Genomic DNA, 18,468 nt, shown 5'->3' on the forward strand with positions numbered 1-18,468 from the left:
TCCTGACCTCTCCTGCATCCCCAGAAACACTCGGCAGCTGCCGACATCACCTCCTCGCTGTCGGATGACCAAGTGCCGGAGGCCTTCCTGGTCATGCTGCTCATCCAGTTCACCACCATGGTCATCGACCGTGCGCTCTACCTCCGCAAGACTGTGCTGGGCAAGCTCATCTTCCAGGTCATCCTGGTGTTCAGCATCCACCTCTGGATGTTCTTCATCCTGCCAGCCGTCACCGAAAGGTACCGAGCATCCCCCAAAGATGCCTCCCCAGGGCACGGTGTGGTTCTTGGGTGACACCTTTGTGTCCCCAAGCCCATGTGGTGGCCCAGCCTGGCCAGGCAGGTGGCCAGAGGGATGACATCTCCCTCCCACAGGTTGTTCAGCCTCAACACGGTGGCCCAGCTGTGGTACTTTGTGAAGTGCATCTACTTCTCGCTGTCAGCCTACCAGATCCGCTGCGGCTACCCTACCCGCATCCTGGGCAACTTCCTCACCAAGAAATACAACCACCTCAACCTCTTCCTCTTCCAGGGGTACGGCACGGGGCCACACAAACCCCCGGGTGCCCAGAGGGTGCCGTACCAGTCCTCTCTCCCCATGTGCCCCCCAGGTTTCGCCTCGTGCCCTTCTTGGTGGAACTGAGGGCTGTCATGGACTGGGTCTGGACAGACACCACGCTGTCCCTCTCCAACTGGATGTGCGTGGAGGACATCTACGCCAACATCTTCATCATCAAGTGCAGCCGTGAGACGGAGAAGGTACATCCCCGCCGTGCTGGGAGGGGCTCCCCAATAAGCCCCTTGTTGCTGGGGGTCCCCCTGAGCCCTCCTGGCACTGCATGCTGTCTCCTCCCCTGCCCAGAAATACCCCCAGCCCAAGGGGCAGAAGAAGAAGAAGATTGTGAAGTATGGCATGGGGGGCCTCATCATCCTCTTCCTGGTGGCCATCATCTGGTTCCCGCTGCTCTTCATGTCGCTGGTGCGCTCCGTGGTGGGCGTTGTGAACCACCCCATCGACGTCACCGTCACCCTCAAGCTGGGGGGGTATGAGGTGAGGATGCAGGGGGTGGGGTGCTGGGTTGCCTGGTCTGGGTGATGGGGTCCCCTGCCTGACTTGATGGCACCCTGTCCCCCCGCAGCCACTGTTCACCATGAGTGCCCAGCAGCAATCCATCCAGCCCTTCACCCCCCAGGACTATGAAGCCCTCACCAACCAGTTTGAAAGGCAACCGGTAAATCCTGCCCACCCCAAACCCCCCTGCTCCATCCCACTGGGTGCCCAGGGAGGGGGGCTGGCACATCCAGGGGTGCCCCCTGCATGGGGGTATCCTTGGGTGGGGGCTGAGCTGTGCCCCCCACCCCGGCGCCAGGTGGCCATGCAGTTCATCACGCTGTACGGCTACGAGGACATTGTGACGGCCCGCATCGAGGGCAGCTCGGGCTCGCTCTGGAGCATCAGCCCCCCCAGCCGGGAGCAGATGCGGCGGGAGCTGCAGAACGGCTCATCCGACATCACCCTCCGCCTCACCTGGACCTTCCAGAGGTACAGCCAGCACTGGGGGGGGGGGGGGGGGGGGGAGGAAGCCCTGCCTGCACCCCTGCCGTGCACACAACTCAGCTTCTGCTGCCCTCTGTGCCCACAGGGACCTGGGCAAGGGGGGCACGGTGGAGCACACCTTCGACAAGCACACCACCGACCTGCAGCCCGGCGCGCCCCAGCGCATGGAGCTGGCCCAGCTGCTGCAGGGCACCCGCGACGCGCCTGTGTGAGTGTCCCCGGGGGGGCTGGACTCCCATGCTCGGTGCCCCCCCGGCTCACCCCACTCTCTTGCAGGCAAGTGCCCAAACTCTTCCCCAAATACATCCGGGCACCCAATGGCCCTGAAGCCAACCCCGTCAAGCAGCTGCTGCCAGGTGAGTCCCACTGTGTGCCCCCCCTCCTAAAAAAAAAAAAAAAAAAAAAAAAAAAAAAAAAAAGTGTTGGGGGCACATCAAGAGCTGTGTTGTGTCCTGATGGTGCCACCCCCTCCGGCAGATGGGGAGGACAGCTACCTGGATGTGGAGGTGCAGCTGAAACGGGAGCGTGCGGGTGCCGGCCGAGGAGGTGACAGCTTCTTGGAGTGGTGGGTGGTGCGGCTGAAAGAGGCCCCCCCTCGTGATGGCAACATCCTCCCCATGGTCATCTTCAACGATAAAGTCAGCCCCCCCAGCCTGGGTTTCTTGGCTGGCTACGGGTATGTGGAGTTGGGCACCGACCACCCCAAAAGGGGTGCAAAGTGTGGGGTGGTGGGATACAGGATGCCAGAACCTGTGTGTGTCCCCCCCTTGCAGGATCATGGGGCTGTACGTCTCCATCGTGCTGGTGATTGGGAAGTTTGTGCGGGGTTTCTTCAGCGAGATCTCGCACTCCATCATGTTCGAGGAGCTGCCCTGTGTGGACCGCATCCTGAAGCTGTGCCAGGACATCTTTCTGGTGCGGGAGACGGGTGAGCTGGAGCTGGAGGAGGAGCTCTACGCCAAGCTCATCTTCCTCTACCGCTCCCCCGAGACCATGATCAAGTGGACGCGGGAGAAGGAGTAAGGGGAAGGGGCTCTGACGCCCCCCCCCCCAGCTCCCAGGGACATCACCGCCAATGCCTTAACCAGCCCCCCCCCCCCCCGCCCCGAGCTGGGGCTGCATCCTGCCGGGGAGGCAGTGGGACGCAGGGTTCTCGGCGCTCGCTTTTAGGGAGGATGTTTTTCTTACGTTGCTTTGAAGCCGTCCGAGCTGTGGAGACCATGTTGTGCCTTCCCAGGGAGGGGGGGACAGGAGCTGGCCCCTCCACCCCACCCACTGGGCACCCCTGGGTGCTGGGGGGGTCAGGAGCCGGGCCATTCCCCCTCCCTGCTCTCCCCAGCCCCGCTCCAGAACCAGGTTGAACTCCGAAGCAATAGCTCTCCAGCCCAGGATGGGGGGCCCTGGGTCGTGGCCACCCCTCAAGCTGGGGCCGGGGGGCGGGGCTGGCAGCCCCAGCCGGACTCTAGACACTTGTGACTTTGGTTTTGGTTTTTTTATTAATTCAAATGGTTTATTTATACAGATATCTAATAAAACAAAGCTGAGGCCTCCCCGGCTGACGCACGGCTGGGGCAGGGAGGGGGTGGGGGAGTGCAGGGTGGGACAGGGGACCTGCTGCCCTGGTGCTACCAGCACCCCTGGAACCCCAAAATGTGGTGTAAAAGCAGCTGCCTGGGTGCTAGGGCTGCCCAGGGGCTCTGGTTCCCCACTATTGTACGGAGCATCCCTGGAGGGGGTGGCACCCTGCCCCACCAGCGCCCCAGGGGGATGGGGGTCTGCATCCCCCACTGTCCCCAGCCCCTTCAGCTCTTGCTGGGTTCCTCATCCTCCAGTGGGACCTCCTGGCTCTGCTGCTTCATCTCCGCTCTGCAAGGGATGGACACCATTGCTGGATGGATGCAGCACTGGAAGCAGAGCCAGCGTGGAGGGGACCCCCGTGCCCCCTACCTGTGGATCCTGCGCTGGGCCTCGGCACGCACGTAGGGTGGCAGTGTGGCGAGAGGGCCCTGCAAGAGAGGGGCTGTGGGGATGGGGACCCCCATCCCTGAGGAGAGCCACTTTGCTGCACCCCAAAAGCCTTACCAGTTCCTTGAAGGTGAGGCGGCAGCCGTAGCACAGCAGCGGGATGAAGGCAGCTCTGCTCTCAGCCCTGCAGGGACAGGGACCCTCAGCAGTGCCAGGGTGGTGACCCCGGTGCCGGCACAGCATCCCCCCTGCCCATGTGCTCACCCTGCTGCTGGGGTGTCCTGGCAGCACCCGTTCTCCACTGGCTCTGGCTCTTCTATGATCAGTGTGGGCTCCAGGGCCAACTCTTCCTCTGCAAGAGCCGGAGCACAGGGGTGCTACTGGGGGCTGCACGGCTGGCCCCCCCCCCCCAGATCCCCTGAGCCCCCACGCTACTCACCCCCAGCGATGTCCAGGGCACACAGGCACAGCAGGCAGCGCTGGGACTCGCTGCTCGCCTTGGCTGGAGCTGGGCTCAGCTTCTCACCCGTCCTGCAGCCAACGCAGCAGGGTGAGGGGGTGCCCCCCACTAACCCCCCCACCATTGTGCCCCTGCACAGGGGATGCTGTACCGATAGACGGTGCTGATGGTGGAGGGGAAATCCTCCTGCAGCCCCAGGAGGAAGCGCTCAATCACGCGGTGGATGCTGGGCTTCTCCCGGCGCTGGGGGAGCAAGCAGAGAGGGCAAAGGCAGGATGAGAGTGGTCCCATCCCTGGCATGGGGATGCGCAGCTCGGGACCCCCCCCGCATGGGACAGGAGATGCCCCTACCTTGGTGGAGAGGGGTGGCATGATGACGGTGGGGACATCGAAGAAGTGGTTGTAGAAGGCGATCTCCTTGGCCATGTACTCCCGCATGGGTCGCACCACCATCACGTCACCATGGCGGTTGTCCATGAAGCCCTGCAGGTACATGGCTGCTGGGGGACCGCGCCACCACCAAGCCACAGACTGCCAATCCCCTCACTCGGTTGCATTGCATCACCCCTCTGGGTGACGATGGCTGTCTCCAGCTTGGGGACAGGGTGCCAGTACGCTGCTCACCGTGTCAACAGCAAGGAAGGCACCACGACCCAGCGCCAGGTTAGTGAGGAGTTTGATGGCCACACGGGTACAGCTCTCGCCTGTCATCACCTTGGCATAGCCCCTGGTCCGGGCCGTCTGCAGGATGAGATGGATCCTGGGGGACAAGGTGACACCGGCTCAGAGCCACCGTGCCATGCCCAGTGCCGGCGCTGGGCAGGGTCGGTCCCTCACCGCAGCATCTGCAGCAGCTCCTCTCTTGCTGTCGACGTCTCCACAGCCTCAAAGAGCTGCAGCAGCTCCTGGGTGCGGGCAGCAGCAGGCAGGCGGGGGAGGGGTGGGGACCCCCCTGGCATGTCCTGAGTGCTGAGGCTGTCCCCGTCCCCCTCCTGCCTCTGCTGCTGGATGAAGCCCTCCACAGCCTCCTTGTAGGAGGTGCTGGGCTTGCTGGACCCCTCTGGCCCCGGCTGCAAGATGGATGGAGGCAGCTCCAGCGCCTGCGGGCAGATGGATACCAGGGGTGGTCAGGCATGTCCCCCTGTCCCAGTGTGTCCCCCCCCTGCCACCCCATACCTGCTCCAGGTGGACCAGGTGGTAGGGGAAGCCGGTCGCCTGCAGCAGGGTCTCCATGCGGGCCAGGTTCTGCTCCCGCTGCGCCACACTCTGCCCACGCACCGCTCCCTCTGCAAGGGCAGCGCCGCGCTGAGGAGAGGGCACCCACCCCATCCCCAGGGCGAGGGGGACGCTCCAGGGTGCCAGAGCCTCACTGGGCTCGGTGGCAGCCCCCAGCCCTGGCATGGAGCCCGTGCTGGGAGCGGGCAGTGGGGCAGGGAACGGGCATGGGGCTGGGGGCTGGGCTGATCCTCACCATCAATGTAGATGATGCCGGGGACGAAGCGGAGCCTCTTGGCCGTCTCCCGGCTGAGCCCCTGGCAGAGGCGCAGGGTGAGGGGGGTGGGTGAGTCGGGCCCACCCAGACCCCCCCATCACCCCTACTCTCACCTCCTGGACCTGACGGAGCATGGCACTGGAGGCCGCCCCCCCTGACAGCGCCAGCAGCACCTGCGGGGACATGAGGGATGGTCACTGGCCCTGGTGGCACCACCCAGGTCGCCCCCCCTGCCCCCTGTGTCCCCCCACCCGGTACCTTCTCTCCCGGGAAGATGACGCGGTTCTTGCCCAGCATTGCACGGAACTTGTGCACAAAGTACTCACGGAAGCAGCCGCTGTGGGGACACAGGGACACGGCCCTGACCCATGGCACGTTCCGTGGCCCCATCCCCCATGTCCCTGAGCCCCCTGTCTCCAAGCCTTGATGTCCCTGAGACTCCGTGTCCCCAAGCCACAATATTCCTGTGCTCTGCTGTGCTCAAGCCTCCTGTCTCCATGCACCGCTGTCTGTCCCCAAGCCTTGATGTGTGTGAGACCCAGCATCCCCAAGCCCCGTGTCCCCAAGCCTTGATGTCACAGACACTCAATGTCCCCGAGAACCGTGTCCCCAAGCCCCAATGTCCCAGAGACCCAATGCCCCCAAGCCCCATGTTCCCAAGACCCAATGTCCCCAAGACCCGTGTCTCCAAGCCTTGACGTCCCCAAGCCCCAATGTCCCTGAGACCTGTGTTCCCAAGCCCCAATGTCCCAGACGCTGTGTCCCCAAGCCCTGATGTTCCAGACATCCAATGTCCCCAAGCCCCATGTCCCCGAGATCCGTGTCCCCAAGACCCAATGTCCCCAAACCCCGGTGTCCCAGAGACCGAATGTCCTAGAGACCCAATGTTGCCAAGCCCATGTCCCAGACGCTCCGTGTCCCCACACCCCGATGTCCCCAAGCCCTGTGTCCCCACACCCCATGTCCCCACACAGGGCAGCCCGTGTCCCGTCCCGGTCCCTCACCGGCAGAAGGCATCCCCGACGCGGATGACGAGGGCGGCAGAGCCCTGCCCGCACTTCACGCAGGGCCGCGGGTAGCTGCGGGGGCACGGGCGGTCACCGGGCAGCACCGGGGCACCGGATCCCCACCCAGCCCGGGGCGGTATCGACAGGGGGCGGCGGTCCCGGTCCCCGGGGCAGTACCGGGAGATACCGGAGGGGACACCGGGGTAGCACTGCAGGGGGATCAGAGGTGGCAACGAGGGGCTGCCCAGGGGGGTACCGGAGGGCTAACGGGGGCGGTACCGGGAGGGTACCGAGGGCAGTGCCAGGGACAGCTCGGGGGGTACCGAAGCCATAGCGGGGACAGCACCGGCGAGCTATCAGGGCGGTACCGGGGTTACCGAAGGTAAGACAGGGGTGGTAACCGGGGCAGTACCAGGGACAGCTCAGGGGAGTACCGAACCGATACTGGGGACGGCACCGGGGAGCCATCGGGGCGGTACCGGGGGTTACCGAAGGTAGCACGGGGGCGGCACATGGCGCATCCCCGAGGGACCACGCCGGGCGCCGTGTCGGGCTCCCACCTGTGTCCCGGTACGCGGCGGCGCCGTGCCGATGCCGTGTCCGCCCCGCACCCCGCATCGTCCCCCGCCGCCTCGCACATGCCGGTCCCGTCCCGTCCCGCTCCGCTTCCGGCGCGCGCCGATGACGTCACGCACGCGGTGACATCGGGCACCGCCCCGCCGCCGCCATGTTCCGGAGCCTGCTGGTGGCGGCGGCGCAGCGGCCCCAGGCCCCGGGCGGGTCCCCCCGGCCGCCCCCCGCCTCCGGCCCCGCCGCCGAGGCGCTGGAGGCGCAGTTCAGCTGCCCCATCTGCCTGGAGGTCTTCCACCGCGCCGTCGGCATCGCGGGCTGCGGGCACACGTGAGCCGGGGCTCGGGGCGGGGGCGGCGGGGACCCCCCACCTGGCCCGGGCCCCGGGGCCGGACCCGCACCGGCATCCCTCTGCCCTGTGACCCCAGCCGCTACCGGGGCCCCTGTCGGGCACCCATCTCGCCCCCGGGCCGGTACCGGTACCCGCCCCTCAGCTGACGCCTGGGCCCCCTCCCAGCCTGGCTGTGGGGACCCCGATTCTTTCCCCTCCCTTCAGCCCGGTACCGGGACCCCCCATCTCCGCACGGCGGCCCGGTACTGGGGCCCCCAGCCTGAACCCCCTTGGCCTCCATCCCTGCTGCTGGGCCCTGGGACCCCCTTCCCACCCCGGGCTGCTCCATCAGCACCAGGCACCTTGTTCCCGTCCCAAACCCCCTTCCCTGCCCGGGGAGCTGCGTGCTGCCCTGTCCCCCCGCCCGGACCCGGTGTGGGGGACACCCAAGGGTCCCTCCTCGCTGAGCACCCCGACCCCAGCCCCCTCTGCGCCCAGGTCTGGCTCCTGCCCCAGGGTCCCCCCCACTAGACTGTGCTCTCAGCGCGCTGGCAGTTGCTGGCTGGGGTCTCACCTGGGTGGGAATGCTTCCCTGGGTGCCATGCCCCGTGCCCGGGGAGGGGCTGCCCGAAGCGCTGCCATGCGGACCTGGGGTTTGCTTGTCACCCCAGTGTTTTGGTGGCACCTTGGCCCCCTTTCACGCCTGCTTTCTGGGACGGCATGGCCGCCTGCTGAGGTTGTGGCTTTGCTTGGTGCCCCAGTGTGGTCTCGCTCTTCCTCCCCCCTCCCCAGCTTGTTTGGGTCTGGGGGCACTTCACAGGGCTGATGCCGGGGAGCTGGGGCATGGGGCACTGTGACCCCCTCGCACGCTGTGCAGCGGCTTAGCAGCGTTTCGTTCCCCCGCCCTGGGTGCGGTGGGCTGGGTGGGCAGGCGGAGGGGACGGGGGTGCTGTGACTGTGGGGACCGAGCCCCTCTGCCTCGCACCTGGGAGCGCCTTCCCGCGCTTCCTCCGCTGCTTCGATTTCTCACCTGCGCTCCTGCAGGCGTAAGGACCTCGAAGGGAGGTGAGCCGGGCTCTTAACGCGCTCGCCTCGCTTTGTTCCTGCGTGGCCTGGATGCTCAGCGCTGGGTTTTGTTCAGTTCCATTCAAATCCGCTCCCGGCTGTGGATCTTGGAGCAGCGGCCGTGCAGGGGAGCTCCTTCAGGGCTTGGGCTGTGCCTGGCCTCCCGCACCCTCACCCACACTTCCAGTTCTCCCAGTGGGGATGCTGATCCCCGGGTTTTGGGCCTGCCCTGCAGCCTGGGGTGCACAGGAGCCTCTGGGAGTGGATGTGCTCTGGGGCTGGGGTCCTGCTTTTCTCCCCCCTCATCCTCCTGGGCTAGGACACTGCTGGGCTGCTCAGTGCCACTCTCTGTGTCCCCAGGTTTTGCGGGGAGTGCCTGCAGCCCTGCCTGCAAGTACCATCCCCACTCTGCCCGCTCTGCCGCATGCCCTTCGACCCCAAGAAGGTGGAGAAGGCTTCCAGTGTGGAGAAACAGCTTTCGTCCTACAAGGCTCCCTGCAGGGGCTGCAGCAAGAAGGTAAAGCTCACAGGGGAAGGCTGCCTGTCCCCGTCCCACTGCCAATCCTGCAGCCGTGGCACCGGGGGAGGAAGGTTGCTTGCTGACTGTGGTTTGGTTTGTGGAGTCCCCTGTTCAGCAGGTCCCCAACCTGTGCCTGTGAGGTGTGGTGTCCCCTGCATGTCACGGCTGCTGCTGTGAGCCGGGCGAGCGGGGCTGTGCAGAGATGAAGGTGCTCTCTCCTAGCTGCCTTTGTCAGCAGACCGGAGCTATTATTAGACAGTGGGGACCTTCAAAAGCAGGCTGAGGTTTTCCTGCAACACGGGAGAGGCTGAGGCAAACCAGCTCTGCTGCTGCTCCTAATAAGGGTAAGGATTTAGCTCTTGCTTAAGGTGCTGTGATCCCAATGGCCGTGGGGAAGCTGAACCAGCAGCATGGCCTGGGCCAGCCTGGGGCGAGTCTGGTCTGGGACGCTTCAGGGACCAGTTGTAAAGCTGTGATTCATGGTGTGCCTCCGCTTATGCGCTTTCTGGCTTCCGTTAACTCTGGGGATCTTCTTGTAACTCTCTGGCTGTGGCCCAGGAATGATCCTGTATGGTGTCAGAGTGGTTTGGGGTTTCTGCCTGTCAGCAGTTCCTCCTTTGCTAAGGAAAACAGAGCTATTGCTACAATAACACAGCCTGGGTGGCTTGTGTGTGACCTCTGCGGGTATGTGCAGCAAGCATGCAGCCCCATATCTCTGTCCTGCAAGGAAGGAAAGGCTGGTGCAGCGTTTCCACGCTGGTGTGGGTCACCCTGCACAGACCAGTGTTTGCTCTGATGTCAGTTGACCAAAACTGAGCTGTAGCGGAGGCTCTAGTGCTGTTTGGAAGGTGTTCCTGCAGCCTCTGGGAACATTTCTTCTTATTTTCCAGGTGACCCTCGCGAAAATGCGCTCTCACGTCTCGTCCTGTGCGAAGGTGCAGGAGCAGATGGCCAACTGCCCCAAGTTCGTTCCAGTTGTCCCCACATCCCAGCCTATTCCTAGGTACAGTTGCTTGTCGGGCAGGGAAATATGTTCATCCTTGCAGGCTGCACTGTCACGTCCCCTCCCTTACAAGCCCTAAAATCCGAGCGTGTGTTTTACTTTCCCCTGGGCAATCACAGGGGGAAACGTCAGCACCTTTTCCCTCCTGGCATCTGCACTGCCCTGTGTTTCAGAGCGTGGTGTGAGAGGAAGGACCGACCAAACCAGGGTGGTTCAGCCTGTGGCTAGGGTGGGAACGGGCTGGTCTAGTTTCTGCTGCGGGTGGGTATCACAAGGCTGAGCAGGGGATGGCTGGGTTAGTTTGGAAGGAGTTGATCCAGTCCCTTCCCAGGGGATCTGAGCTTGTCCTTGCTCTCTTCAGCAATATTCCAAATCGCTCAACGTTTGTGTGCCCGTACTGTGGGGCCCGGAACCTGGACCAGCAGGAGCTGGTGAAGCACTGCATGGAGAACCACCGCAATGACCCCAACAAAGTGGTGAGTGACACCAGGGTGCTGGGATGGGCTGGTTCTGCATGGGGTAACTCCTGGAAATGCAAATACACCATAGTCGATGCTGCATCTGAGGCCACCAGCATGCAGAGTTGCTGCTGCATGTGAAAGTTCAGCTGTGTTTCTAGCTGGTTTAGTTTGTTTAAGTCCCTTTGATGGGAGGTGGGGACCTGCCTCTGTTTGCTTTGTTAGAGACTCTCTGGAATGAGCTGCCTCTCTCCCCCTGTGTCTGCAACCTGTGTGGTGCTGGATTTCCTCTCCCCATCCATGCTGGGTTGCCTGAGGTGGGGAACTTGCAGTTCCAGCACTGTCTCGGAGGTGCTCAGATGTGCGTGTAGCTTGTCAGTAAGCTAAAAGCAGCCTGGGCCATGTGCCAGAGGCTCTGTGCAGCAAGGGATCTGCTCGGGGGACTGAGGGATCCCCTATTTAGCACATCCTCTGCAGATCACTCTGTCAGAAAGAGAGGGAACACTACTCTCCTCTCCAGGGGATAGAAGCAGAGGGGTCTGTGGTCATAGTTGTCCTTTGTCCCTGCCCACTGCAGGTGTGCCCCGTCTGCTCAGCCATGCCCTGGGGGGATCCCAGCTACAAGAGTGCCAACTTCCTCCAGCACCTCCTCCACAGGCACAAATTCTCCTATGACACCTTCGTGGTGAGTACAGCCCTGAGCCGAAACAGGGTCACCTTCCCCGTGTCCCGTGCCGAGCAGCAGGGAGATGAAACCAGGTCTTCCCTTCCTGTGCTGGGAGCAGCCTGTCCTGCTGTGCAGCCCCTTGGGAGGGGAAGGGGGCAGATCCTCCTTTGGGCTTTGTGGGAGGCATGTGGCACACACGTAGCCCCACTCAGGACACCCCCGTGGGCGTGGGGCTGGACTCCCCACCTGCCCTGGGGGGTGCTCGAGCTGGTTGCCATCAGACACGCCAGGAAAATGTCTCTGAAGGCGAGGGAAATGTTACAGCTCTCCGTGAAGATGGGTTGTTTCCTCTGTGTGCTCTATTAAACTCTTCCCCTGAGGAATTACAACACAAAAGCCCGTTTCTTTAAGGCTTCACAAGTAGTGGGAGGGGAGCAGCCCAGCCTCAGGGCTTGGGGGGGCCTGGCTGCTGCACGTGGGGGGCATCTGTAGCCTGCTCTCATGGAGTCGCTGACCCCTCCTGTGTGGGGGTGAGAGTGTGTTCACCCAGCCTGTGCTGCGGGGCCTGAGGGGAGGTTTCATTAGCATCCTTTTAGTGCAGGGCTTGTTAGGTTTCAGGCAGAGGAACCTCTGAATATTTACAGAGATATATCCGCACTTAAGGAGCTATTGCTCTGTTGCATAAACCTGAACTGGAATGCTGGAGGAGCCTGTGGTCTGGCTAGAGAGATTTGCCCTTTGGCTGCAGCTTCTCATGCGGGCATGTTTCATCCCTGCCTGCTGCCAGGTCTAAGAGCAGAGCCGACATTGGCAGGTTCCAGGCAGGAGGAGGGCCGTGGGCGCAGAGGACGCCCCAAAGAGCACAGTGTCCCTGGGACCTGCCTCCCGGAGGAAATGGAGGCTTGTGGCCTCACTGGCACGATGAGGAGCAGAAAGGGCTCCTTGCTGTGGTGGTCCCCTGTGCTTGTTGAAGGAGAGAGACTGTGTGGCCCAGCTGTGCCAACTCTCCTGACCACCCCTCTCTCTCTCTTTTTTTTTTTTTTTTTTTTTTTTTTTTTTTAGGACTACAACATCGATGAGGAGGCAGCACTGCAGGCTGCCCTGGCGCTGTCACTCTCTGAGAACTGAGGGTGACTGCAGAGCATTGGTTTGGACCCTCCTCATCACCCCGTCTCCTTTTGCACACTCAGCCTTCCTGCCGGGAAGGCACAGAGCTCGTCAACTGTCCGGCACCCCTGGAGACCCGCTGCCGCCTCTCTTCCCTCTCCTCTCTGGGCAAATCCCACCTTGTTTAAGAAGGTGGAGTCTCTTTAGCGTCACACTGGACTGGTGAGTGAGCAGAGACATCCCGCTCTGGGAGGAGAGAGGAGTTGACACTGAAGGGCTGGGATTGTTCCTTGGTTAGGCATTTCATATCCGTATACGGAGTATATACCTGTGTCCAGATCTATTTATTAGTAGATGCTTTTTGGCACCGTTTGTCTTCATGCTCTCTGTTGCAGTTGAATAGGTACGTAAAACTATGATGCATTTTATGCACAAATGCCCTGGCTTGAAACTGTGATCATCCACGTCCTTTCCAAAAAGGAAGAAAACGGCACGGAGCATCTTTTTTTAGACTCTACAAGGCTCTTTCCAGAGATGTTGGTCTGTCCCGTCCCGCATGCTGCAGGCAGGAGCTGCCTCCTTTGCCTGCTCCTTGCCAGGCCAGGCTGAATCCCAGGGCGAGACGGTTGCCCTGGTGTGCCCCGTGACAACAGGGGATTTGGAGGAGTCCATGGGGATGGCACCCAGCATCCCGTGAAACTCTCACCTTCCTCGTTTTGTACTGGTTCTTGTGATACTGAGTTCTTGCATTTTTCTACATTAATTGGCGTGATGCCTTTTCCACATTTTATAGAGCGGGAACAGAAGCTGTTACTCTTCACACTGCAATATCCGTCACCAGGGACAAGAATATTTTTATGAAACATTATTAAGAAAGTATATTTTTAAAAAAAAACCACAAAACAAACCAAACAAACGTGCTGTGGATTTGAAATCAGGTGGGAAGCAGGAGCCGGACCCCAGGCTGGCGGGTAGAACTCTCGGGGGGCCACGGCAAGCACATGGGTGTCCTCTTTGGTTATTTCTGGGCCGTTTCCTTCCCTTGTTGGCGTGTTTCTCTGCAGGTGGGTGGTGATGGAGGAGAGGCCGGGTCAGAGCAGCACCTTGTCAGCTGGAGGAGTGGGTGCCGAGCAGCTCACCGGGCTGCCTTTTTGAGGAGCAGCCCCGCTCGTGTTCTCCAACAGCTGTTTGGCCAGCTGTGCTCTCTGGGCTGCTGCCCCTCGCCCGGCTGTGTGGTCTGGCTTGGGACGGCTCTCCCTTGCAGGCAGAGCTCTGGCAGTGCCGGCTGTGGCCGCGGGCAGCACGTAGCCTGGAGCGGTGGTTCTCTGCCCTGAGGGAGGCAGGCACGTGGGTTGTGGTGGGTTGTGGCGTGCTGGCACTTGGTGCAAAGCAGCTGAGTTGTGTCTGGGCGACGGTGTGCGGGAGGGATGTCTGCCCATGCAGGATCCCGTCCTCAACGCTGAGCATCTTGTCCCCCTGAAATAGGGGATTGCATCTCTCTTTCCCAGATCTGTCCCTGGGAATAGGGCACATCTGGGCAGATGTTCCGAGAGGTGCCCCCTGGTCCCTTTCCTCTTTGCCCTGCCTGCTGCTGGTGGAGTTTGCTCTGCTGGGCTGGGAGAGGGTGGAAGGGAGATCTGCACCAGGCCGTGGGTGGGCCGCTGCCAGCCTGAGCGTGGCCCCCCACCCTGTGCAGCACAAGTCCCATCCCATCTGAAGGGTCCTCACTGGTGCTGGGGGAGAGGAGCTTTGTGCTGGGACCGTGCTACCCTTTGGGATCAGCTCAAGGCTCACCGAGGAGCTGTGTGGGGGTGGTGATGCATGGTACCTGCAGACCTCCAGGTTTTGCAGAGAAGAGGTGTAGGAGAGCCATCCTCTGTGTGCCCCTACTCGGAGAAGTGCCCTTTTGTGATTTGTCTGAGACTCGGCTCCAGCTCTGCTCTAGCAATACAGTCTTGTTTTTTACTTTTGATTTAAATAGTATGGGGTGGCTTTGTGGGCTGTGAGCCCCTCTGTGCCGCCAGCAGCCCTACGAGGAGCGTGCAGAGACCATCTGCTCCCCTGGCAGAGGGCAGGGAAAGGGCTGGAGCTGCTCCACTCCCCTGCCTCAAGCTGGGCTAGCGAGGAGGGACACGGGGTCTTCTCTTCCCAGCAACAGCATTGCTGGCACCTGCCCAGCCCGGGGGACGTTCCTGGTGGGATGGAGAGCACTGGCATCTCCCAAAATGGACCCAGGAGGATTTCCCTGTCCTGTCCTCAGCTGGGACCCTCAGGTCCTGGTGCAGCCTCCACCAGAGCTCTCGCTTGCAGGGAGCTCCCTGCCTCTGGGACAGCACTATTAACCTCTTTGTCTCCTTCCTTCTTTCCTTCTCTTCCTTTTTGCCCCACCACGCCAGAGCAGGGGCAGCAACAGCTGCTTTTGTAAAGCACTTTTAAGGCCCAGGCTGTGAGGGCACAGGCAGGCGCTGTGCTGACGGGCAGCTCCTGTCTCTCCCCACTTTGTTCGGGGTCGGATCCGGCTCTGCCCGCTGCCAGCCGGGCTGTGCCAGGGATCCCACCGCGCCGCCGGCTGTGCTCGTCAGCGTCTTACCCGCAACTTTTTGCATAACTAGAACTTTTCACGAAACGAGCTGTTTTTTGAAGAAGAATAAAATCAATTACGTTATTTGTAGCGAACCATTTTTCTCAATAAAGGCAGTTTCATCCATGGGTGGCCTCCTTCTGCCACGGCTCCGGGCTGTGGGACATTGCTAGGGGTGGGTGCCCCCCCCCCCCCCCCCCCCCCCGGTGTATCTGGGTTGCTCCTTCCCCAAACACAGGGCTCATCTCTACAGCTGCTGCTGCAGAGTTTGGCGATGCTGTTTCATTGCCCTGGGCTCCCCCAGCCCGAGCACTTCACAACCTGCTGTCCCAGTGCCGCATGTTGCCAAACTGGCTGGGCGCTGGTGTGCTGCTGGGGGGGATCCCCTGCCCCACCCCCACCCCCCAGCTGCATATGCCACTGCTGGCAGCCAGGCCCTGACACATGGCACTGTGTGCTGTCCCCAAAGCCTGGTGTTTTTTCTCTGGGTGTCCCTGGGAGGTGTCCTGGCTCCGAGCCTGCGTGGGGCTGTCGGGGTTCCACAAGGACACAGGCTGTACCCAAAGGAACCGGTCCTGGGAGCAGCTGCTGGTGTCCCCTTGGAGGGTTACAGGGCTTCACCCTTGTCCTGGTGCAGGCCAGAGCGTGCTTCTGTCCCCAGGTTTTGGGGATACAATGGCCGGGGCTGATGGCATTGAGGAACAACAGTCTTACCTGCTCCCTGGCCCTCCTCAAACAGCCCCTGCCAGGCTTTCTGGGGCTGGGAGGGCACCGCGGTAGAGGGGACAGGCATGTGGCCATACAGCCAGTGGGGTGGCTGGGGGGGTCCCCGTGACCTGAGCTGCCAGCTCTGTCCTGCCCCAGCTGGGTGCCAAGGGGGGGGCCATGGCAGGTGCGAGCCAGACTGGCTGGGCAGGGGGATGCTGTGGGCAGCGGGAGCCCGACTGTGGAGCATGTGAGGTGACGGTGCTGGGGGACAGGGCTGTCCCCCAGGCTGTCCCTTGCACCTGCAGCGGGGCGTGCTGGCAGCCAAGGCCAGCCCTCGGGCAGCGGTTGGCCCCAGGGCTCCCCGGGGGCTGCCCATGCTAATGAGCCCCGGGGCCTTATAGCACCCGCTGGCACCTGTGGGGACACGGTGCAGGGACACAGCCCTGCCTGGCCTGCCTGTCACCCTGCCTGCCCGGCCATGCCCCGCTCCTTCCTGGTGAAGAAGCCCTCCAGCACCCGCGTCCCCAACTACAGCCAGCTGGACACCCGCGCTCGCGGTAAGGCCGTGCGACACCGTGGGCACCCCGGGACCCCCTGGACCCCTGGCTCCCACTGCCACCCAGTGCCCACCCATCTGCAGGGGACCAGGGCACCCCTGGCTGATCTCAGGGTGATGCTCTGTGCCACAATGCTGGGGGAGCGTCCCTGGCTCCGTGCCCCCCGCCCTCAGCCCCATCCTGGGTGGCAGCTGGTGCTGGTGACAGTGCCAGAGGTGGGGGGGAATTGGGATCACCCGGGGGCTTCCCAGGGACCGTCCCCTCCAGCACGCCCCTATCCAACCCACCCCTGTGGGGGTCTCTGTGCTGCTGGGGGGCGCTTGCCAGCATGGTGCGTGCGTGTGCGCTCCCCCGGCCATGCTGCCGCAGGGGATGCCCAGGTTTTGGGGTGCACCCAGCCCGGAGGAGCTGGCACCCAGACTCGGGCTGGGCTCTAGCTGGTGCTGGGAGTGTCTGAGATCTGAGACTCCCCTTTTTGGGGACAAAGGGCCGGTTTTGCTCTGTTCTGCAGTGGGTGCGTTGGTGCTGCCATACAGAAGGGTGGGAGCAGAGGGGGGACCTGGTGCAGATGAGCCCCCACCAAGTGTGTGACGCCCAGGGGGGCTCCAGGGACCAGGCGGGCAGCCCGGCTGCCGTCCCTTGGCCCTTAACCCCGCTCTCTCCTCCTGCAGAGCTCAGCGGCTTGTGTGACTGCGGGGGGTTGCTTGCCCCCAGCTACCACCAGCCCCCCGCGCCCCCCACTCCTCCTCGCCCACAGGACCACGGCCACCTCCTCGCCTGCTTCTCCCTCCCACTGCCCCCCGATGCCAAGGCTCCCCCTGTCCCAACGGGCACCCGCAGCCAGGGCACCCCCCTGAAGGACACTCAGACCCTCAACCTACCCCCGCGGCGGGGGCCACACCAGCGGAGCTTCAGCTGCCGGCACTGCGCCCAGGCGTACGCCAGCCTGGGCACCCTGAAGATGCACATCCGCACCCACACCCTGCCCTGCCTCTGCCGCCTCTGCGGCAAAGCCTTCTCCCGGCCCTGGCTGCTGCAGGGCCACATCCGCACCCACACAGGTAAGGATGGGACCCCCAGCTGCTGCTGGCCCTGCCGGCACTTCTGCTTTTTGGGAACGATTAGCGCAAAAAATGTTTTGCGCATTTGCCACAACTTGGCATTGCTTGCTCTCCGGGAGGGACCTGCTTGGGGTGGGCACAGCTGAGGATCCTGGTGCTGGGGTGGTGGCACGCACAGTAAGCCCCGGGAGAGACCCCACGGCAGGTCCCACTGTGGTATCACCCACTGGGAAGGCACCGATGGGTTCTGGGCCCTCCTGGGTAGCGCCAAGGGTCGGGGAGAGGCATGGGGAAAGGTGATGCATGGGAGGGGATGGGGCACGGAGGGTCAGGAGGAAGCCGGGGTACAGGGGTGCCCTGACCACGTGTCCTGCAGGGGAGAAGCCCTACGCCTGCCCCCACTGCAGCCGAGCCTTCGCCGACCGCTCCAACCTCCGTGCCCACCTCCAGACCCACTTGGACGTCAAGAAGTACCGGTGCCACGCCTGTGCCAGGACCTTCTCCCGCATGTCGCTGCTGGCCCGGCACGAGGAGGGGGGATGCTGTGGGGCATCCTGAGCTGCCCACCACACACAGCTGCCCCAGGGAGGGCAGAGAGCCCCGCGCTGTGCCGTGCCGCACCGTGTCGTGCCATGGTGTGCCACGCTGCACTGTGTCGTGCCATGCCATGTTGCACCATGCCGTGCTGCACCATGCTGTACTGCACTGTGCCGTGCCATGCTGGTGCAACACCCCAAGAAGGGACATGAGAGTGTCGTCACACAGGACTGCCTGGACTTTCGCAGCAGGTCACCGAAGCCCCATGGCTGCTGCCCAGTGGCTCTGGTGCTGGGGGACACGGTGCCTTGCCTGCTCCCCTGCTGCTCTTGGGGAGGTTTCTTACCCCTCATATTGCAGGAGACATTAAAAGCGGAGCTGAGCACCGCAGGCATGAGCAGAGCACACGTGCCTTATTGCTGCCGGGGCTGTCCCTGCGCAGCCAGCATCGTGTCCTGCCAGCCCTGGGGCAGGATCGGACCGGAGCCTGACTGCTACCCCTTCTGCGTGTTTTGTAGAGCATCCTCCTCCCTCTCCTGCATCCCTGCAGCTCCCTACCCTGAGAACGGGGACAACACTGCCGGGGGACCGCGCAGGGCCCCTGCCTGGCCTCATGCCCCAAAAAAATGGATCTGGTGGACGTTTGGGCTCGGGGCTGCGTGGCCCCAGTGTGGTGCTGGGCACTGGCCTGGCCAAATAGCACTGGGATGGCAGAGATGGCAGGTACAAGGACACCCCGCAAGTGACCCTGAGCATCTTCGTGGCATGGTGAGACTCAGGGTGACGGCGGTGGGACCACCCTGCTGCAGGGGTCCCGGCACC

General features: G+C 62.9%; 4 protein-coding genes across 10 annotated transcripts in view; 3 read left to right on the forward strand and 1 right to left on the reverse strand.

Annotated features, from left to right (window-relative positions):
- PIEZO1 (piezo type mechanosensitive ion channel component 1) overlaps window positions 1-3,107 on the forward strand; it is a 24,657-nt gene extending 21,550 nt beyond the window's left edge. For all 5 annotated transcript variants that reach the window (XM_056360733.1, XM_056360734.1, XM_056360735.1 and 2 more), the window contains 10 exons: window positions 25-239; window positions 375-533; window positions 611-758; window positions 862-1,050; window positions 1,139-1,231; window positions 1,370-1,542; window positions 1,643-1,765; window positions 1,834-1,913; window positions 2,035-2,233; window positions 2,331-3,107. In XM_056360733.1, the coding sequence (XP_056216708.1) occupies window positions 25-239; window positions 375-533; window positions 611-758; window positions 862-1,050; window positions 1,139-1,231; window positions 1,370-1,542; window positions 1,643-1,765; window positions 1,834-1,913; window positions 2,035-2,233; window positions 2,331-2,580 (1,629 nt within the window). In that variant the 3' untranslated portion in view covers window positions 2,581-3,107. The remainder of the gene's footprint in view (window positions 1-24; window positions 240-374; window positions 534-610; window positions 759-861; window positions 1,051-1,138; window positions 1,232-1,369; window positions 1,543-1,642; window positions 1,766-1,833; window positions 1,914-2,034; window positions 2,234-2,330) is intronic.
- CTU2 (cytosolic thiouridylase subunit 2) lies at window positions 3,035-7,148 on the reverse strand. Of its 2 annotated transcripts, XM_056360740.1 has the most exons (15): window positions 7,042-7,148; window positions 6,479-6,553; window positions 5,733-5,811; window positions 5,588-5,647; window positions 5,454-5,514; window positions 5,159-5,268; window positions 4,820-5,082; window positions 4,607-4,742; window positions 4,334-4,465; window positions 4,134-4,225; window positions 3,962-4,053; window positions 3,787-3,874; window positions 3,640-3,706; window positions 3,505-3,563; window positions 3,035-3,423 (listed from the first exon to the last, which is right to left on the reverse strand). In XM_056360740.1, exons 1-15 carry the CDS (start codon window positions 7,119-7,121, stop codon window positions 3,360-3,362), a joined length of 1,458 nt encoding a protein of 485 aa, XP_056216715.1. In that variant the 5' UTR covers window positions 7,122-7,148; the 3' UTR covers window positions 3,035-3,359. The 2 variants fall into 2 exon arrangements, with proteins under 2 accessions (XP_056216715.1, XP_056216716.1); XM_056360741.1 differs by lacking the exon at window positions 5,733-5,811 and having other exon boundaries at window positions 7,042-7,078.
- A 42-nt stretch (window positions 7,149-7,190) lies between these two features.
- On the forward strand, window positions 7,191-14,909 carry RNF166 (ring finger protein 166). Of its 2 annotated transcripts, XM_056360971.1 has the most exons (6): window positions 7,191-7,381; window positions 8,808-8,964; window positions 9,858-9,970; window positions 10,332-10,446; window positions 11,006-11,113; window positions 12,158-14,909. In XM_056360971.1, exons 1-6 carry the CDS (start codon window positions 7,209-7,211, stop codon window positions 12,221-12,223), a joined length of 732 nt encoding a protein of 243 aa, XP_056216946.1. In that variant the 5' UTR covers window positions 7,191-7,208; the 3' UTR covers window positions 12,224-14,909. The 2 variants fall into 2 exon arrangements, with proteins under 2 accessions (XP_056216946.1, XP_056216947.1); XM_056360972.1 differs by lacking the exon at window positions 7,191-7,381 and having other exon boundaries at window positions 7,395-9,311.
- Window positions 14,910-15,933: 1,024 nt separating this feature from the next.
- On the forward strand, window positions 15,934-18,043 carry SNAI3 (snail family transcriptional repressor 3). The gene is made up of 3 exons (XM_056360893.1): window positions 15,934-16,048; window positions 16,720-17,109; window positions 17,486-18,043. Exons 1-3 carry the CDS (start codon window positions 15,970-15,972, stop codon window positions 17,665-17,667), a joined length of 651 nt encoding a protein of 216 aa, XP_056216868.1. The 5' UTR covers window positions 15,934-15,969; the 3' UTR covers window positions 17,668-18,043.
- The last annotated feature ends 425 nt before the right edge of the window (window positions 18,044-18,468 follow it).

This window comes from Falco biarmicus, chromosome 15 (genome assembly GCF_023638135.1).
Source record: "Falco biarmicus isolate bFalBia1 chromosome 15, bFalBia1.pri, whole genome shotgun sequence".
Lineage (NCBI taxonomy): Eukaryota > Metazoa > Chordata > Aves > Falconiformes > Falconidae > Falco > Falco biarmicus.

Coding starts and splice junctions, on each gene's coding strand:
- CTU2 (XM_056360740.1), bottom strand. CDS start 7,121: ATGTGCGAGGCGGCGGGGGACGATGCGGGGTGCGGGGCGGACACGGCA. Junction 6,554..7,041: donor CGCCGCGTACCGGGACACAG/GTGGGAGCCCGA, acceptor GTGCCCCCGCAG/CTACCCGCGGCCCTGCGTGA. Junction 4,743..4,819: donor GAGCTGCTGCAGATGCTGCG/GTGAGGGACCGA, acceptor CTTGTCCCCCAG/GATCCATCTCATCCTGCAGA.
- RNF166 (XM_056360971.1), top strand. CDS start 7,209: ATGTTCCGGAGCCTGCTGGTGGCGGCGGCGCAGCGGCCCCAGGCCCCG. Junction 7,382..8,807: donor ATCGCGGGCTGCGGGCACAC/GTGAGCCGGGGC, acceptor CTGTGTCCCCAG/GTTTTGCGGGGAGTGCCTGC. Junction 10,447..11,005: donor GCAATGACCCCAACAAAGTG/GTGAGTGACACC, acceptor TGCCCACTGCAG/GTGTGCCCCGTCTGCTCAGC.
- SNAI3 (XM_056360893.1), top strand. CDS start 15,970: ATGCCCCGCTCCTTCCTGGTGAAGAAGCCCTCCAGCACCCGCGTCCCC. Junction 16,049..16,719: donor GCTGGACACCCGCGCTCGCG/GTAAGGCCGTGC, acceptor CTCCTCCTGCAG/AGCTCAGCGGCTTGTGTGAC. Junction 17,110..17,485: donor CCACATCCGCACCCACACAG/GTAAGGATGGGA, acceptor CGTGTCCTGCAG/GGGAGAAGCCCTACGCCTGC.